This window comes from Procambarus clarkii, chromosome 70 (genome assembly GCF_040958095.1).
Source record: "Procambarus clarkii isolate CNS0578487 chromosome 70, FALCON_Pclarkii_2.0, whole genome shotgun sequence".
In the NCBI taxonomy this organism is placed as follows: domain Eukaryota; kingdom Metazoa; phylum Arthropoda; class Malacostraca; order Decapoda; family Cambaridae; genus Procambarus; species Procambarus clarkii.
In genome coordinates this window covers 31,303,331-31,320,842 of record NC_091219.1, presented here as the reverse complement: position 1 = coordinate 31,320,842, position 17,512 = coordinate 31,303,331, and the positions used below count along the sequence as shown (strand labels likewise).

General features: G+C 44.7%; 1 protein-coding gene across 2 annotated transcripts in view; it reads left to right on the top strand.

Moving 5' to 3' along the window:
* Positions 1 to 1,839: 1,839 nt before the first annotated feature.
* The window catches only part of net, a 290,680-nt gene continuing 275,007 nt past the window's right edge, over positions 1,840 to 17,512 (top strand). For both annotated transcript variants that reach the window (XR_011224207.1, XM_045732216.2), the window contains exon 1: positions 1,840 to 2,556. Coding sequence is in view for 1 of the 2 variants with exons in the window: in XM_045732216.2 (XP_045588172.1) it covers positions 2,552 to 2,556 (5 nt within the window). In the remaining variant the exon portion in view is untranslated. The remainder of the gene's footprint in view (positions 2,557 to 17,512) is intronic.

The following is a 17,512-nucleotide window of genomic DNA, read 5'->3' as shown; positions in this document are numbered from 1 at the left end:
GGCACTACATCTAAAACACTCGTTCATCAACAGTCAACTTACACCTAGTTACACCTTATCATTCTCAAGACGAAGACACAACTGCCCCAAGACAAAGACAGTCCACACTACACCTACAGTCGACAACGACTTGGAAACATTTCACATCACCACATCCAACATTAGAGTATATAGAGTCGATTAAGGCAGCGTCTGGGATGCTCTCGAACGCAGGTTCGAATCCTCGTCACGGCCCTTGGGGATTTGTTAGTTTGATGCATCACGCAATTGTGATTTCTGTGTGTAGTGTAGTGTAGTGTTATTAGATTATATATGTATGTCAAACTCGCTAATTTATATCCAATTCTGCCACAGAAGATGTTAAGAGTTTCAAGGAAACGAATCATTTAACAAGCGTCAGGTCCTTAACATCGTAACAATAACTTCTGAGTGTTAATGCTTCAACTTCCTTCCCAGGTAAAGAAGACCGTAAGAAATATAGAGCAGATTCGTGCTAAAAATCCTCTAACCCTTTCTGTCATATGGAATATAACATGTTTACAAGAAAGCCTTATAGATCCTTAGGCATGCATTTCGGGCGTGTTATGCCCGAAACGCTGCGTGTATTAGTAGCTTTAGGCTTCAGGCTTTAGGCTTTAGGCTTTAGGCTTCAGGCTTCAGGCTTTAGGCTTTAGGCTTTAGGCTTGCTCTATCTAGAAATGCAACATTCTACTTGTAACTCATTTTAAGTGTATGTTCCCCCTAAATAAACATTATTATTATAATTATTACATCCCTAACTTTACTTATGTCTACATTAATGTGTGTACGCATTATCCACCTCACAATCCGCCTCTCTACCATACCATAAGATTGTAGAGGCGTCTACACACAGCTGTCGCTGGCAGACGAGAGGAGGTCGTCTTGGGCTGATTACAGAGGGACTTAGTGATAAGAAGCAGCTGTGTTGTGTACAGCTGTGTCGTGTACAGTTGTGTCGTGCATTAGCACGTGCTGGAAGGAGGGGGGGGGGGGAAGGGGAGGACAATGAGGGGGAAGAAGTAGGATATATATATATATATATATATATATATATATATATATATATATATATATATATATATATATATATATATATATATAAGGCTCGTTGAGTCCCTCTTAACAGATAACAGCGTGAAGTCTGGTCCGCCGCCTGGGACCTGTCTACAGGCACGCTCGATGTCTTTTGGGCTCACCATAGCCCGTGCTACTTGGAACATGTTGTTCCAAGTAGCGAATCTTAAACAACATAGCCCCGGGTCTGCAAATAACACTCTACATATACGCCCTGCATCACGTACATACGCTCACACACTCCATATGTAGACAAGAACCTTAAACACCAGTGATAGAGTCAAATGAGAGGCGGGGCCGAAGAGCCGCAACTCAACTCCCGCAAGCACAATTAGTAAGGTACGTATTGTACACGAGCCCATTGACACGCGCACCAACAACTAGGCGTAAATAATAATGAACTACGCACACACATTGCTTTACAACTACGCATAACTCTACTAGAGAGAGAGAGAGAGAGAGAGAGAGAGAGAGAGAGAGAGAGAGAGAGAGAGAGAGAGAGAGAGAGAGAGAGAGAGAGATTGATCCAAGAACTCACAGCTTGATCCTTAATTAAGACACCAATAGTAAAATTACACAATACACAAACTCCATCAGGTTAGTACACCTACACCTACACTCCGCCACCACCTCATTACCCTTACACAAGGAGCTGAAGCCCACACACACACACACACACACACACACACGCAGCCACCACACCGCACCGCCACTCACCACAACACCTCAGTTCTCTCACAGAGGCGGAGGAGAGCGGACCTTTGCGACTCGCCTCTCTCCCAACCATCACTGAAAGCCTCGGCCACCACCAAGATCCGCCCACAGACATACATATATATGTATATATATACATACCTAGCACCTCCCCAACGCTCCCATGGATTATAGACGTGTATGTTGATGCGTGCAACAATTTCCGAGTGATACATTTTGATTATATATGCCCCAAATTATGATCTTGTGAATACTAAGTGTCGGCGAAGCCTAATCGCTGTGTATACATGTGTAAAGTGTGAGGATGTGCTAATCTTAAGATGGATATGCAAAGTGTAAAAGCCTTCCTCTGGAGATGAAATTGATTTATACTAAAAGATAATTCTCACACGTGTTAAAACAACAAACTCAAAACAATCAACAGCAAAGAAGAAAAACAAAAACACCAGAAATCCCTAATCCTATTCTCAGGGAAAGTTGATGTGTATTGGATTAATCCCACGAAAGAAAAGAAATCCCAACTGACTTTACTTACTGGAAGTATTGAGATAAATTAAAATACTCATTAATCGTGTTACGAAGCCTACTGGTCTACTACTAAAATCCCTACTACGTCCCTCTAAGTAATCCCTCATGCCCTGGGGGTGTGGTTAGAGGATTATGGTGGAGCACAGAGCCCTCTGGGGGATTTTTGGGATGATTCACCAGCTCCACCAGGACCTGTGCTGACTACTGGAGGAAAATGAGGTGAGATTAATCATTAATTGTTCGCATAGACGTTAACGAGTCGAGGTGAGTAATTAGTCAAGGAAAATTAATCCCTCCCGTTGATCGCGATTGTGACAATAAACACATGGTGATTGGTGCATTTTAGTTAAAAATGATTTTGTTGATGGTTATCTTGAGGTTATCTTGAGATGATTTCGGGGCTTTAGTGTCCCCGCGGCCCGGTCCTTGACCAGGCCTTCACCCCCAGGAAGCAACCCGTGACAGCTGACTAACTCCCAGGTACCTATTTACTGCTAGGTAACAGGGGCATTCAGGGTGAAAGAAACTTTGCCCATTTGTTTCTGCCTCGTGCGGGAATCGAACCCGCGCCACAGAATTACGAGTCCTGCGCGCTATCCACCAGGCTACGAGGCCCCCTCGGTTGGTTGTTTATTTATATACCATAACTCCATAATTTCCTTTTTTAATTATCTCTAAAGGCACACACGTGTTATCTACAATCAGCAAAGGAAGAATTAGGTACAAATATATTTCGTCAAATACAACTATTTCAATTTCAAAGTCCATCACATTTTGATGCCTCAAAATTTGTGCTTTAGTAGTTTTTCGTTGTAAACTAAAGAGTCTCAAGAAGAAATTAAGTGTCATCAGACTTAAGTCTAATTAAGGGTCAGACAACGGCTGGAAGAGGCAGGCAGGTGAGGCAGGTGCCATAGAAACTACCCTATCAGCGTGAGGAACGTCCCATAGAAACTACCCTATCAGCGTGCGACAGGTCCCATAGAAACTACCCTATCACCATGAGTCAGGTCCCATAGAAACTACCATATCATGGTGAGACAGGTCCCATAGAAACTACCCTATCACCATGAGTCAGGTCCCATAGAAACTACCATATCATGGTGAGACAGGTCCCATAGAAACTACCCTATCACTGTGAGTCAGGTCCCATAGAAACTACCCTATCACCGTGAGCCAGGTCCCATAGAAACTACCCTATCACCGTGAGACAGGTCCCATAGAAACTACCCTATCACCGTGAGTCAGGTCCCATAGAAACTACCCTATCACTGTGAGTCAGGTCCCATAGAAACTACCCTATCACCGTGAGTCAGGTCCCATAGAAACTACCCTATCACTGTGAGTCAGGTCCCATAGAAACTACCCTATCACCGTGAGCCAGGTCCCATAGAAACTACCCTATCACCGTGAGACAGGTCCCATAGAAACTACCCTATCACTGTGAGTCAGGTCCCATAGAAACTACCCTATCACTGTGAGTCAGGTCCCATAGAAACTACCCTATCACCGTGAGTCAGGTCCCATAGAAACTACCCTATCACCGTGAGACAGGTCCCATAGAAACTACCCTATCACCGTGAGTCAGGTCCCATAGAAACTACCCTATCACCGTGAGACAGGTCCCATAGAAACTACCCTATCACTGTGAGTCAGGTCCCATAGAAACTACCATATTGTCTTGATGGAATCAGACGGAAGAGGCGAGGAAACTCAATTACCTTTTTCTAGTTCCTGAACCCATTATGTGCCTCTGTAACCCGTTCCACCACCGCCCCCGAAATGGGTATGGGGTCCACCACCGCCCACGGGATGGGTATGGGGTCCACCATCGCCCACAGGATGGGTATGGTGCCCACCACCGCCCACGGGATGGGTATGGGGTCCACCATCGCCCACAGGATGGGTATGGAGTGCGTAATAAACAAATTGATTAGTGCTTAACTAAACAACAGCCTAACCTAACCTAACCTTCAAGTATTATGCATAGGAATCCCTTTTTTCCCCAGCACGTGTGCCTCGGTGAATAAGCCTCACACACACACACGCACACACACACACACACACACACACACACACACACACACACACACACACACACACACACACACACACACACACGCACACACACACACACACACACACACACACACACACACACACACACACACACACACACACTGTGAAACCCCTGAGGCGAGACGTGAATACTTCCGGAAATTCGGACTGTAGAAAAATAATCGCCATAAACATTGAAATTCATGTCACGCGGTAGATAACGTTCCTGTAACGCCTGTCACGCGGTAGATATCGTTCCTGTAACGCCTGTCACGCGGTAGATAACGTTCCTGTCACGCGGTAGATTACGTTCCTGTAACGCCTGTCACGTGGTAGATATCATTCCTGTAGCACCTGTCACGCGGTAGATATCGTTCCTGTAACGCTTGTCACGTTGTAGATAACGTTCCTGTAACGCCTGTCACGTGGTAGATATCATTCCTGTAGCACCTGTCACGCGGTAGATATCGTTCCTGTAACGCTTGTCACGTTGTAGATATCATTAACGTATTTTCATACTGCAGATATCGTTTATTGTATACTTTGTAGATATCTTCATTATTTCATAAAATTAATAATGTATTTGTTGATAAATGTGATATGGATTGATTACATTATGTTGCATTTACCTGCAAATCACATATTCAGTTTGTTTTCCTGTTCGCTAACTATAAAATTATCATATATCTGTTTAACACAATTAGGGTTTATTCAGTAACTAAATACAAAATAAACATATAGATAGATTTAACAAAGTAATGAGTAATAAATCAAATCCACATGGATGAGCGAAACTAATTGATTATATATATGTGATATATTAATATATCACTAATTGATATATATATATATATATATATATATATATATATATATATATATATATATATATATATATATATATATATATATATATATATATATCATATGTGGTTGGCATGCCGTCCACATACTCGCTAAACTGCTCTTCATTAAAGCCTAAATGACACCCAGCATGCAATATGGCATATCGCAGCTGAAGCGTGCATCATTGCCTTGCAATTATGCCCGCTAAATATACATGACAGTGATGCCTGCACCTATGATATTACTAGCGCTGGGCCTGTCAAGACGGTCAACTACGGTGAGACGGTGAACTACAGTGAGGTGACTACAGCTCACTGATATATAACGCTCTTGTAAAACTCAAATATATAAATTTAGTTTCCATAGGGGGAGAGTGAGAAGCCGCAATCCTGGAATTGATTTTAGAAAGCATGATGTAAAAGTCTCCTCTTGATCGAGGCGGTGATCTCAGCGTGATATATATAACTTAGCTACCTAAGCCAGTCTATCCTAATATAAGCCTAGCCTATCCTAATCTAAATTGACCTTTCCAATCTAACTCAACCCGAGACTAACACAGCCTAATTTAAACAGACACAGCCTAATTCTAAGCTAACACAGCTTAATTCTAAGCTAACACAGCCTAAGTTCGGCAAGCAAATATGACAGGATACCAGTAGACTAGGGTCCGTATACACAAGTTGATTAGTGGATGAGAGGCAGGACCAAAGAGTTGAAGCCTAGCCCCCCACAACTTAGTGAGCACACACGCACACACACACACACACGCACACACACACCACGGAGGTGCTGACACCTGACAGACAGGTGTTTTCATCTCTCAAAGCAGTGAGAAAAGATGCCTTGGTTAACCTTTCCATCCGAGGGTAAATATTTGGAAAATATGTCTTGCTCGACCCATCTTCCCCTTTCTCATTTCTCTCTCCCAGTTCCCCTCTCCCTTCCCAAATCTCTCTCTCTCTCTCTTCCCAGCTCTTTCACACACTCTTCTTTCCTTATCTTTATTCAATCCTTTATTAACCTATTTTCATCCTTTATCTCTCCTTTCTTTGGTTATCAGGAATATTTCCGGTGGATCACTTTTGACTGTGTCTCTTCAATTAACTTTTACAGGATATGTTAGGCTGTTGTACAGGCCTACAGGTATTGGGGTGGGGGGTTACATCCAAATACAGGTAAAGCAATAGGCCTAACATACAGATAATCCTACAGGTGTTGCCACAAGGTGGGGGGGGGGTCATCCATCCAGAGGCATAGTGGTAAGCCTAACAAATAGGCCTACAGGTGCTGAGGGGAGTGGAGAGGCTAGGTGCTATAATTGGCTGATAATTTAAAAAAAAAATATTGATACAAAAATATAATAATGTTATTAATTACAGAAAACGAAACAGGGAAAAAACTACCTCAATTAAATTTTGCCCCGAGGGGCGAGTTTATTGGGCAGCGCCACTCGTCCTGCGAGTGGACACACCGCCATGGCAGCATGTACAATTACACTCCCCAATAGGAAGAAAACCCGCTGGGTTGTTCATCCTGTCACTTGTACCCATATAACTAGGACTTAACCTACCCATGTTACGCTTTTACAAATAAGCTTTATAGGACTGAATATAATATGAAGCTTCTTGTACCGGAGCAGAAGGATTGTACAGGATCCCACAAGAGGTAAGGAGGCAGTTATGAGGAGAAAGCACTAAGCCGGTATGACTTTGTATCGAATCCCACAAGAAATGGCAATAAAGTTTAAATTACGTAATCAGCCGCTGTGTGGTTGTTAGGAAGGCTGGTTATGAGGAATGTGGTTGGTCTATGAGCACCCGGTTCGTAAACTACCTGCTGACGCTCAGGAACCACCTAGGCATTCTGCGCGCCACCACCTGCTGACGCTCAGGAACCACCTAGGCGTTCTTACCAACATATAGGTAATCAGTGACCGAAGTGTACTCCCCTTACTGTGCTTACGGGGGTTGCGTCTCAGCTCTGGGCCCCGCTTCTCGAGCTAGCACAGCATTTAAGCACTAAAGTCGGTACATTCCCTGGAGGATTTCCGACCGTCTAAACGATGATTGGATTTACGTTATATCGTCATAGGATCTACGTTATATCATCATAGGATCTATGTTATATCATCATAGGATTTATGTTATATCATCATAGGATCTACGTTATATCATAGGATTTACGTTATATCATCATAGGATCTACGTTATATCATCATAGGATTTACGTTATATCATCATAGAATCTACGTTATGTCATCATAGGATCTACAATATATCATCATAGGATCTACGTTATATCATCATAGAATCTACGTTATATCATCATAGAATCTACTTTATATCATCATAGAATCTACGTTATATCATCACAGGATCTACGATATATCATCATAGGATTTACGTTATATCATCATAGGATTATATGTTGCATAATAAATATTATGAATTAGTGAACAATCAGTCCAATTATGCTTTTTTTCCTTGCAAGAGATATGGTTAGAAAGATTGTTATCGTCGAGGAGCCGAGCATTGAGCTCAATTAGTATCAGGTTTCATAATAGGTGGAATGGGCAAAATTGGAGCTTTTGCTCCGAGTAACGAGTAGGTCAGGTTAGTGGTGGCGAAGGTGGTAATGGTGAAAGGGTGTGGGGGGATGGTGAGGGTGTGTAGTCGGTGGTGATGAAGATACTGGTGGTGGTGTGGTTAGGGTGAGTGTCGGTGATTGATGGTGATGTTTATAGTGAGGGTGGGGTGTAAGGTTGATAGTGAGGGTGGGATGGTAAATTTGGTGATAGTGATGGTGGGTGTAAGGGTGATAGTGAGCGGTGGGGTGGTAAGATCGAGGGCGATATAGTGAGCATGGTGGTGGTGGTGACATGTAAGTGTAAACGTGATAGTGAGGGTAAGTATGATGAGCGGCAGTGATGATCCAGCGGTTATAGTGAGCGTGATGATAATATAAAGAGAAGACTCTATACTTTCCCCACAATGAAGAAGAGGGGCAGTGTCTTCACTCCCCCACCCCATACCCCATACCCCCTCCCCTATCCCCTCTCTAGACAACGCAAGAGACCTAACAACCACAACTAGAACACTAAACAACCTCCTAACAACCCTCACAATACGAAAGACCAAAACTGCCGTCAGTGAAAGTGACAGAAAGAGCACACACACACACACACACACACACACACACACACACACACACACACACACACACACACACACACACACACACACACACACACTCACTCACACACACACACACACACACACACACACACACACACACAAACACTCATCTTCACCACCGCTTCGAGGGGACCCCAAACAAAACAAGAGTGAGGGCAGCCGACATACTGCGAAAGTGATCTTCATAATTATGATAACGCGTGTCGGCTTAATTAGAAAGTGAAGCCCGCAAATGAGCTTTATCTTTAATCAACGGCGCCGTTTAGTGTCGGCTCGAATGATGTTGATTTAATGCTTCGTTGATATAACGTAGATCCTATGATGATATAACGTAGATCCTATGATGATATAACGTAGATCCTATGATGATATAACGATAATCCTATGATATAATGATGATCCTATGATGATATAACGATGATCCTATGATATAATGATGATCCTATGATGATATAACGATGATCCTATGATATAATGATGATCCTATGATGATATAACGTTGATCCTATGATATAATGATGATCCTATGATGATATAACGTAAATCCAATGATGAAATAATGTAGGTGCTATGATGATATAATGTAGATCCTGTGATGATAAAAAAATAATCATGATGATATAATGTTGTTCTTATGATGATATAATGCTGATCCTATAATAATATAACGTTGACCCTATGATGATTTTAATCCTATGATGGTATAATGTGACCCCTATGATAGTATAATGTTAATCCTGTGATATTATAACAATGACCATATTATTGATATTGATCCTACATTGATATAATGTTGATTCCATGAGGATATAACGTTGATCCTATGGCTATCCAATAGGGATATAATGCTGATTTTATGTTGATGCAATGTTGCTGCTATGATGATATAATATTGATCTAATGATGGTCCTATGATGATCGTCGTCGATCCAAACGTCGATCCAATGTAGATATAATGTTGATCAAATGTAGATATAATGTTGATCATAACAAACAAATGTTATTGTAAAACATTTGTGAAGTTGTATAAAAACCTGGTTTGTATCTCGGAGAGGCTGCAGGATCCAAGTAAGTTAGGTACAACTTCTGGTTTCAAATCTTTTGACCATGTCGTAGCTCAGTCGATTAAGGCAGCGTCTGGGATGATCTCGGACGTAGGTTCGAATCCTCGTCACGGCCCTCGTGGATTTGTTCAGAGGTGAACAGTTTCAGCAATGGCTCCCAATCTAGCTTTGGTCCTGGTAAAGATTCGAACCCAGACCAAATAGCTCGCCCGGCTAGTATGTAACTCCTGTACATGAATCAGTTATGAAATGTGTTTTAGGTAGACGTAATCCGGTTCGAAACACGTCAGCCGGATGGTCTCTTAAGAGTCACTATAATGACGACTCCTCGTGATGTGAAGGTGACTTATGGTGTGGATAGTGATGATGGTAGTGGCGAAATGTTATGATAAGAGGTGAGGGGATGATTTAGTGGGGGGTTAATGGAGATGTTGTGGGGGGTTAATAGGGGTGATGTTAGGGGGTAATGAGGGGGGGTGGGGGTTTATGATGACAGGGAGGGAGGGGGGGGGGGTAGGGGGGCATGCCAAGAGGGCGCGGCAGGAGTGCCAGCTGTGAATGAGAGGCGCGGTGGTATTGGAGGACGGAAGTGGCGTAGTAATGGTGGTTGGTGGTGGTGAATGGTGGTGGTGGTGGGGGTGAATGGTAGTGGTGAATGGTGGTGGTGGTGGGGGTGAATGGTGGTGGTGAATGGTGGTGGTGGGGGTGGTGAATGGTGGTGGTGGTGATGAATAGTGGTGGGGGTAAATGGTGATGAGGAAGGGGTGAATAGTGGTGGTGAATGGTGGAGTATGGGACTTGGATGAGAGAGAGAGGGGGAGGGGGGCCATTGTGGGTGGTGGGGGGGGGGGGAGGGGGTTAACAAGCAGTTGAGGTCGGCATTCGTGGTGGTGGTGGTGTTGGACAGGAAGTCAGATGGGGGTGTTGGCCGTGATTGATAGTAGGGTTCCTCCCCACAACCCCCTCCCCTTCCCCCCTTTAAATTCCACCACCCCTCCCCTTAACAGTCCCCCCCCCCCCGCCTCCCCCTCTTACCTTAATATTAACAACAGTTACATCAATAATAATAAATATACTTCCATTCCCTCAAAAAAACATCATTGTCTCTTTCCAAATATCCTTCCAACGACTCGAGAAACAAGAACAGGTAAAGTCCTGGTAAACACACATATTATCACCCTTCATAGTCCACCCCAGAGAGGAATGACTCCTCCCTTTCTCTTCCCACTCTTCATTCTTCTCTCCTTCATTCATCTTAATGTTCCCCTTTTCGCTTTCTTTCCCTCCGCTATTCCACGTCTTCTCTTATCTCTTAGTCTTCTATTTCTCCTTGCCTTCCTTCTCTCTCACATGTCCCCCCCCCCATCTCCCTAGCGTCACGCACGCGCAGTGACGGAGGAGCTAAGACAACGACGGGTCAAGTAACGATCGTTCCGTCTTTTCGTCGCGGGGAAGGAGTTCGCGGTGAAGGAGTTCGCAGTGACGGACTTCGCGGTGACGGAGTTCGCGGTGACGGACTTCGCGGTGACGGAGTTCGCGGTGACGGAAGTCGCGTCACTAACCGGAAACAACCTGTCTGTCTGAATCCTGGAGGCGAGAGGGAAGTGTCTTTGTTGCTATGCATGAGTGGGATAGTGTCTTTGTTGCTATGAATGAGTGGGATAGTGTCTTTGTTGCTATGAATGAGTGGGATAGTGTCTTTGTTGCTATGAATGAGTGGGATAGTGTCTTTGTTGCTATGCATGAGTGGGATAGTGTCTTTGTTGCTATGAATGAGTGGGATAGTGTCTTTGTTGCTATGAATGAGTGGGATAGTGTCTTTGTTGCTATGAATGAGTGGGATAGTGTCTTTGTTGCTATGAATGAGTGGGATAGTGTCTTTGTTGCTATGAATGAGTGGGATAGTGTCTTTGTTGCTATGAATGAGTGGGATAGTGTCTTTGTTGCTATGAATGAGTGGGATAGTGTCTTTGTTGCTATGAATGAGTGGGATAGTGTCTTTGTTGCTATGAATGAGTGGGATAGTGTCTTTGTTGCTATGAATGAGTGGGATAGTGTCTTTGTTGCTATGAATGAGTGGGATAGTGTCTTTGTTGCTATGAATGAGTGGGATAGTGTCTTTGTTGCTATGAATGAATGGGATAGTGTCTTTGTTGCTATGAATGAGTGGGATAGTGTCTTTGTTGCTATGAATGAGTGGGATAGTGTCTTTGTTGCTATGAATGAGTGGGATAGTGTCTTTGTTGCTATGAATGAATGGGATAGTGTCTTTGTTGCTATGAATGAGTGGGATAGTGTCTTTGTTGCTATGAATGAATGGGATAGTGTCTTTGTTGCTATGAATGAGTGGGATAGTGTCTTTGTTGCTATGAATGAGTGGGATAGTGTCTTTGTTGCTATGAATGAATGGGATAGTGTCTTTGTTGCTAACCAAAAAAAAAAGGATAAACCTTTGTTTTGTTACTAAGAATGATAGCTGGGGTGGGGGGGATTGGTTCTGTGACAACAGGGAAAATAGGGCACTACTGTTTTTGTGGCTCTAAGGCGAGTGGTAATGTTGGATTGCAATGCAATTGAGCCTATTATATGAGAAAGCCAAATAGTTCGCTTTACAGGTTCGTACTGGGCGTGTGTATGTGTGTGTGTACTGGAGGTACGTGTAGTGGAGTAACAGCAACAGTAACAGTAGCAGCAACAGTAGCAGCAACAGTAGGGACTGTGCTAGTAACTGATAATCACAGCCTACTGTGTTAGCCTCGCCGTCTGAGGCGTTGGCATTGTCGTTAGTAATATTCTCTTCACTATCTTCACCATCACCACTATCCTCACACCGAACACGTCAAGCAACAAGCCTATCCTATCAGGCAGGCACATTATTAACCCACAGCCTATATCCACCTCTCCCAACGAATTCCCCCCCCCCCCCCCCACACACTCACTAATGAGGCTAGACCGTCCACCTCCCTACTCACTCACTCACTCACACTCTCACTCACTCACTCACTCACTCACTCACTCACTCACTCACTCACTCACTCACTCACTCACTCACTCACTCACTCACTCACTCTCTCACTCACCATATCCTCGTGTTTACACGGACAATGTTGTTCCGAGTAGCTGAATCTAAAACAGCCACCACCACCATTTTGGGCTACTCATGCCCGTGCCACCTCCTGTGGTGGTGTAATCTTCATCAATCAATCACTTCATCAATCAATCACCACACGTGCTTATTAATTCATCCTCCTTCATTGCAGACGCCTGCCTCTCCTCCCACGGCGTCAATTCTACACCACAACCTGCCACAGCCGTCAAAATATTAGAGTCATATGCAGGCAATATGTTGTAACAACCTCGTTGAACGTCAATAACCGTACCTTCCCCAAGCACTTGTGCATCCATTTACGAAACCTATTCATCTTTCATCAATTTTAATACTATTTACATTTATTAAACGGGTTTATGAGCTCTGAAATGCTACGAAGTTGTTTAAAAACAATAATAATTTTGGGTTCTGAAGTTTAGAAGCTCGTAAACTGTTTAGGTATCAGGGGTCAGATACTGTAGAAGCTACCTTGCGGGTACCTGACCTTGCAAAGGTTTCGGAGCCCCAACGTCCCGCGGCCCGGTCTCCCACCAGATCTGGTTGCTGGACTGGTCAACCAGGCTGTTGGACGCGGCTGCCCCCCCACAGTCTGGTTGGAAGTGTTTATAGAGTTCAGAAACTTGAAAAACTTGCTAGAAGGAACTTGCAGCCTTGTTTCTCCCACGTACGAAGGATGGTCCACCAAGAATGGTCCACCAGGCGTGGTCCACCAGGTATAGTCCATCAAGAATGGTCCACCAGGTATGGTCCATGAGGCGTGGTCCACCAGGCGTCACGCTCCTCGCTGCTCGAGAGGGTCCACATGCGTTCAGAAACCTGAGTTCCCACGCACATGTCATTTATATTGGCACACGGGCGGCTGTTGTTGCGAGAGGTGAGGGAACGATATGTTTTACCTCCTGGTTAAATATCACGAGAGAAAGAGAAAGAGAGAGAGAGAGAGAGAGAGAGAGAGAGAGAGAGAGAGAGAGAGAGAGAGAGAGAGAGAGAGAGAGAGAGAGAGAGAGAGAGAGAGAGAGAGAGGGGGGGGGGGGTGGGGGGGGGGCTGTAGCTGTTCAGCAAAAGGTCCCGTCGCCAATTGTTTGTTTATTAATGTCGGGTCGTATTATTGTGAATATTTATGTTATTTTGCCCAATTGCTGTTATTGACTGTAATTTCAAATATATATCTATAAAATGCTAATTAGTATTAGTTGTTGATACCAATCATTCAGTAGCTGAAACATACGATAACGACAAAATAATAAATTAATCAGCAAATTCTCGTTTGTGTAAACCTGTTACAATACTCGTGGATTTCCTGGTTGAGAGGCGGCGCTGACGTGTGGACGGCTCCGCCTCGGGGCCGCAGGGGGACGTGACGCGAAATTTTCCCCGTTGGGGTTCGAACCCGCCGTCAGATATTCCTGTTCAACGGGCCGGATGGTTACGACGTCTGGCGCGCCTATCCCTGGCGGTAAAGGGGAGGTGGATAGATATTCTTTTCCCTCCCTTTTGCCGGTTGGATCTTCCGGGTGAAGAGACGGTGTCCGGCGCCGGCTTGGCCGAGAGGTGCCGGATTTGGCGGTTCTTGATGGGCTCCTGGTGTGCCCTCGGGGCATGGAGGGCAGCCGGCTCCATGCTCTGCCCGGGGGGGATGATAGGGGTAGGTGGGCACTGGAAGACTTTTTGCCCGACTGGGCACGCGGTTACGACAAGCCATCGCGTTTCTGCCATTTGGTCGGGATTTTGCTTCCGTTATCTTGAGGTGATTTCGGGGCTTTAGAGTCCCCTAGGCCCGGTCCTCGACCAGGCCTTCACTCCCAGGAAGCAGCCCACAAGCTGCTTGACCACAAAGAGTTCCCAGGAGTAGTCTCAGTCTCCCAAAGAGTCTCCCCAGTTTGGGGAGTAGAAGAACTCCCAGAACCCCATCAAGCAGGTATCAGTACGCCTTTTTCGGTTGAATTCACTAGACTTCGAGTTTCTTACAGTTGGTCCTCTAACTCCTCCTCCAGGGCACCGCCAGACACCTGCCTAAGAGTGTATTTATCTGCCGCAAGGCTCAGTACTGGCGACAAGGGACCTGTATATTTGGGTTTTTACCATACAAGGGAACGTCGAAGCACAGCCGACACTTGTTGCTCTTGACTTAGGAAGGGAAGGAAGGGGTCAAGACCGCACCACACATGAATAGGCTGAAACTTGAACACCGGAATGAGCCAGTGACGAAGTAGAAAATCTCTTTTTCAGTATCACACTAAGTCTAGTGAGGCATAGTGTGAAGGGTGATGTGGTATAGAGGCAGCAGCCATTCATGCAAAAGGGAGGGGGGGTCGTATGTAAATAACGACAGCTCCAAAAGAGGGGGGGAATGGAAGGAAGGAATTATCAAGTGAAAGCGCCAAGCCATTACGACTCTTTAGCACTGGGAAGGGGTCAGGATAAGGATTTGGGATGGGACGGGGGAAGGAATGGTGCCCCAACCACTTGGACGGTCGGGGATTCAACACCGATCTGCATGAAGCGAGACCGTCGCTCTACCGTCCAGCCCAAGTGGTTGGGTAGGGGGGGGGGGGAAAGAAGAGGAGGAGGCTGTCATCAAGTTCTAATCTATTAAACGGTGCGATGCTAGACTCGGGAGCTAAATCTCAACCCCATCCCAGCAAGCAAGTACACACAGCTAGGCAAGTACACTTACAAATACAAATCGGGGATAGAGAAATAAGAGTTTTCAGAGAGCGTTCACAAGACGATTACAAAGTTTATTTGCATTACTTAAGTGATTGCTACGTACTCATCACGGCGCGGCGCCTCCTACTCATAATGTCTTGCTTCAGCGACTTGTTTGAGTTTGTCTCAAGTGTTTCTGCACACTACTAATACTACTACTACTACCTACTACTTTTATGCTGGTTAGCAGTGTATATGTGTGGCTACGTTTGTGGTAGAAAATAACAACAAAAAATAACTTTTCCCTCTACCAATTCTACTACTTGGTCTATAGAACTTATTCAAGTGCGTTTCACTTGACTGTTTCTGCTGCTACTATCACTGATACCGCTAACACTGCTACTAGCATTACTTGTATATCTACCTACTAGTTGAAGAGAGTGTAAGTGGGTGCCTTGCACTCAAAGCGGCGGATAAGGTCACTTTTAAGGTTGAGATAGATATATAGCTTGATTAATTGATTGATAGACTGGCATATAGAGAAGAGGGGGAAGACAGACACTCAGCAGTGACTGGGATATGTTGCTGTGCTGGGTGGTAGGCAGTGAGTCAGTCTGTGGTAGGGTTATATTTTTCACTGTATAGGAGTGGTCGTTTTTCACTGTCTTGGTCGCTGGAAACAAGATGAGACACGCGCACACACACACACACACACACACACACACACACACACACACACACACACACACACACACACACACACACACACACACACACACATATTATAGACACACAGACAGACGAAATCTATCAACTTTCACACACATTCAACCATAGCTCAGACCTAACGGTGCTGAACATGGAACATGCATCACTCAAAAGCCCCCAATTTAGACGAGCAGATATGAGAATATTGAACGCGTTCGAGTGTAAACACCAGAGGAGGGGGAGGAGAATGAGAGTGTGTCTCACCTACACACCAGGGGAGAGGAAAGTGTCTCAGCTGCGTAGCAGAATTGGATCTGGCTTCGCATTGGATCCTCCTCTGTGCTGCCAAATTTAATGGCAGAATATTGGCAAGAACCTCTTCCGGTTCCTCTTGCTGCTGCTGAGAATTACACTAGAGCTAAAAGAGGGTTTTCAGAGATAATTGATCAATCATTAATGAACGAGTGGCATAATTTACCGCGGAATTATTTAACAGGGAGAATGCGTAACGCTTATTTGTGAATGAGAGGAAAATCTAATTATACATGTAAATCTGATGATTCAATCTTTATGTCTATCTGGTGTAAATCCAATGTGTATGCAATATCCTCGGGCGCGTTCATTGCGTATCTTATGCACGCGATACATTGCGATTTACAGTGGAAAAGCTGTGCAACTTATCGCAAAGAATGAGATGAAAATTATAGCATGAGATATCGTCGGTGATAGCATTGCAAGATGCTGTTTTCCTCGTAGCAACGTTCCAGATTACTTTATTGCCAAAGTTTTTTTTTATTATGTGAATAAAGTACACATAATTCTGAATGGTTTCACTCCTTCGAATGGGAGATTCGAACCCAAGACCTTGTTATATACTGATTCCCAACCTTTTTTTCTTGTATCATAAACTGTATATTGCACACACACACACACACACACACACACACACACACACACACACACACACACACACACACACACACACACACACACACATCGTTCAGGGTTTGCCGTCCACGAACCTGGCGCAACTCCTAACCGAAGCGAAAAAAACAAATGGAATACGACTCCTGAGTGGTGTCCGCTCGGCCGCGAGGACCTGTGTGTGTGTATGTGGTGTGTGTGTGTGTGTACTCACCTAGTTGTACTAACCTAATAACCGGTACGACGTTAAACTGCTTGCGGGGTGTTGAGCTTTGTCTCTTTGGTTCCGCCTCTCAACCGTCAATCAACTGGTGTACAGGTTCAGTACAGATGTGTGTGTGTGTGTGTGTGTGTGTGTGTGTGTGTGTGTGTGTGTGTGTGTGTGTGTGTGTGTGTGTGTGTGTGTGTGTGTGTGTGTGTGTGTGTGTGAGTGTGTGTGTGTAAGTGTGTGCGTGCGAGCGAGCGAGCGGCAGGCGTGAAAATACCCAGTCACCAATCCAAACACTGGGCTGTGATGTACCGTCAGAGGAAGAATGTCTGCAGCATCCAGAACACCATCTCAGGAGGTTCAGACTCCTCTCTGCTCCCCATCCCCCCCCCTCCCCCTCACCATGGTCTGGACG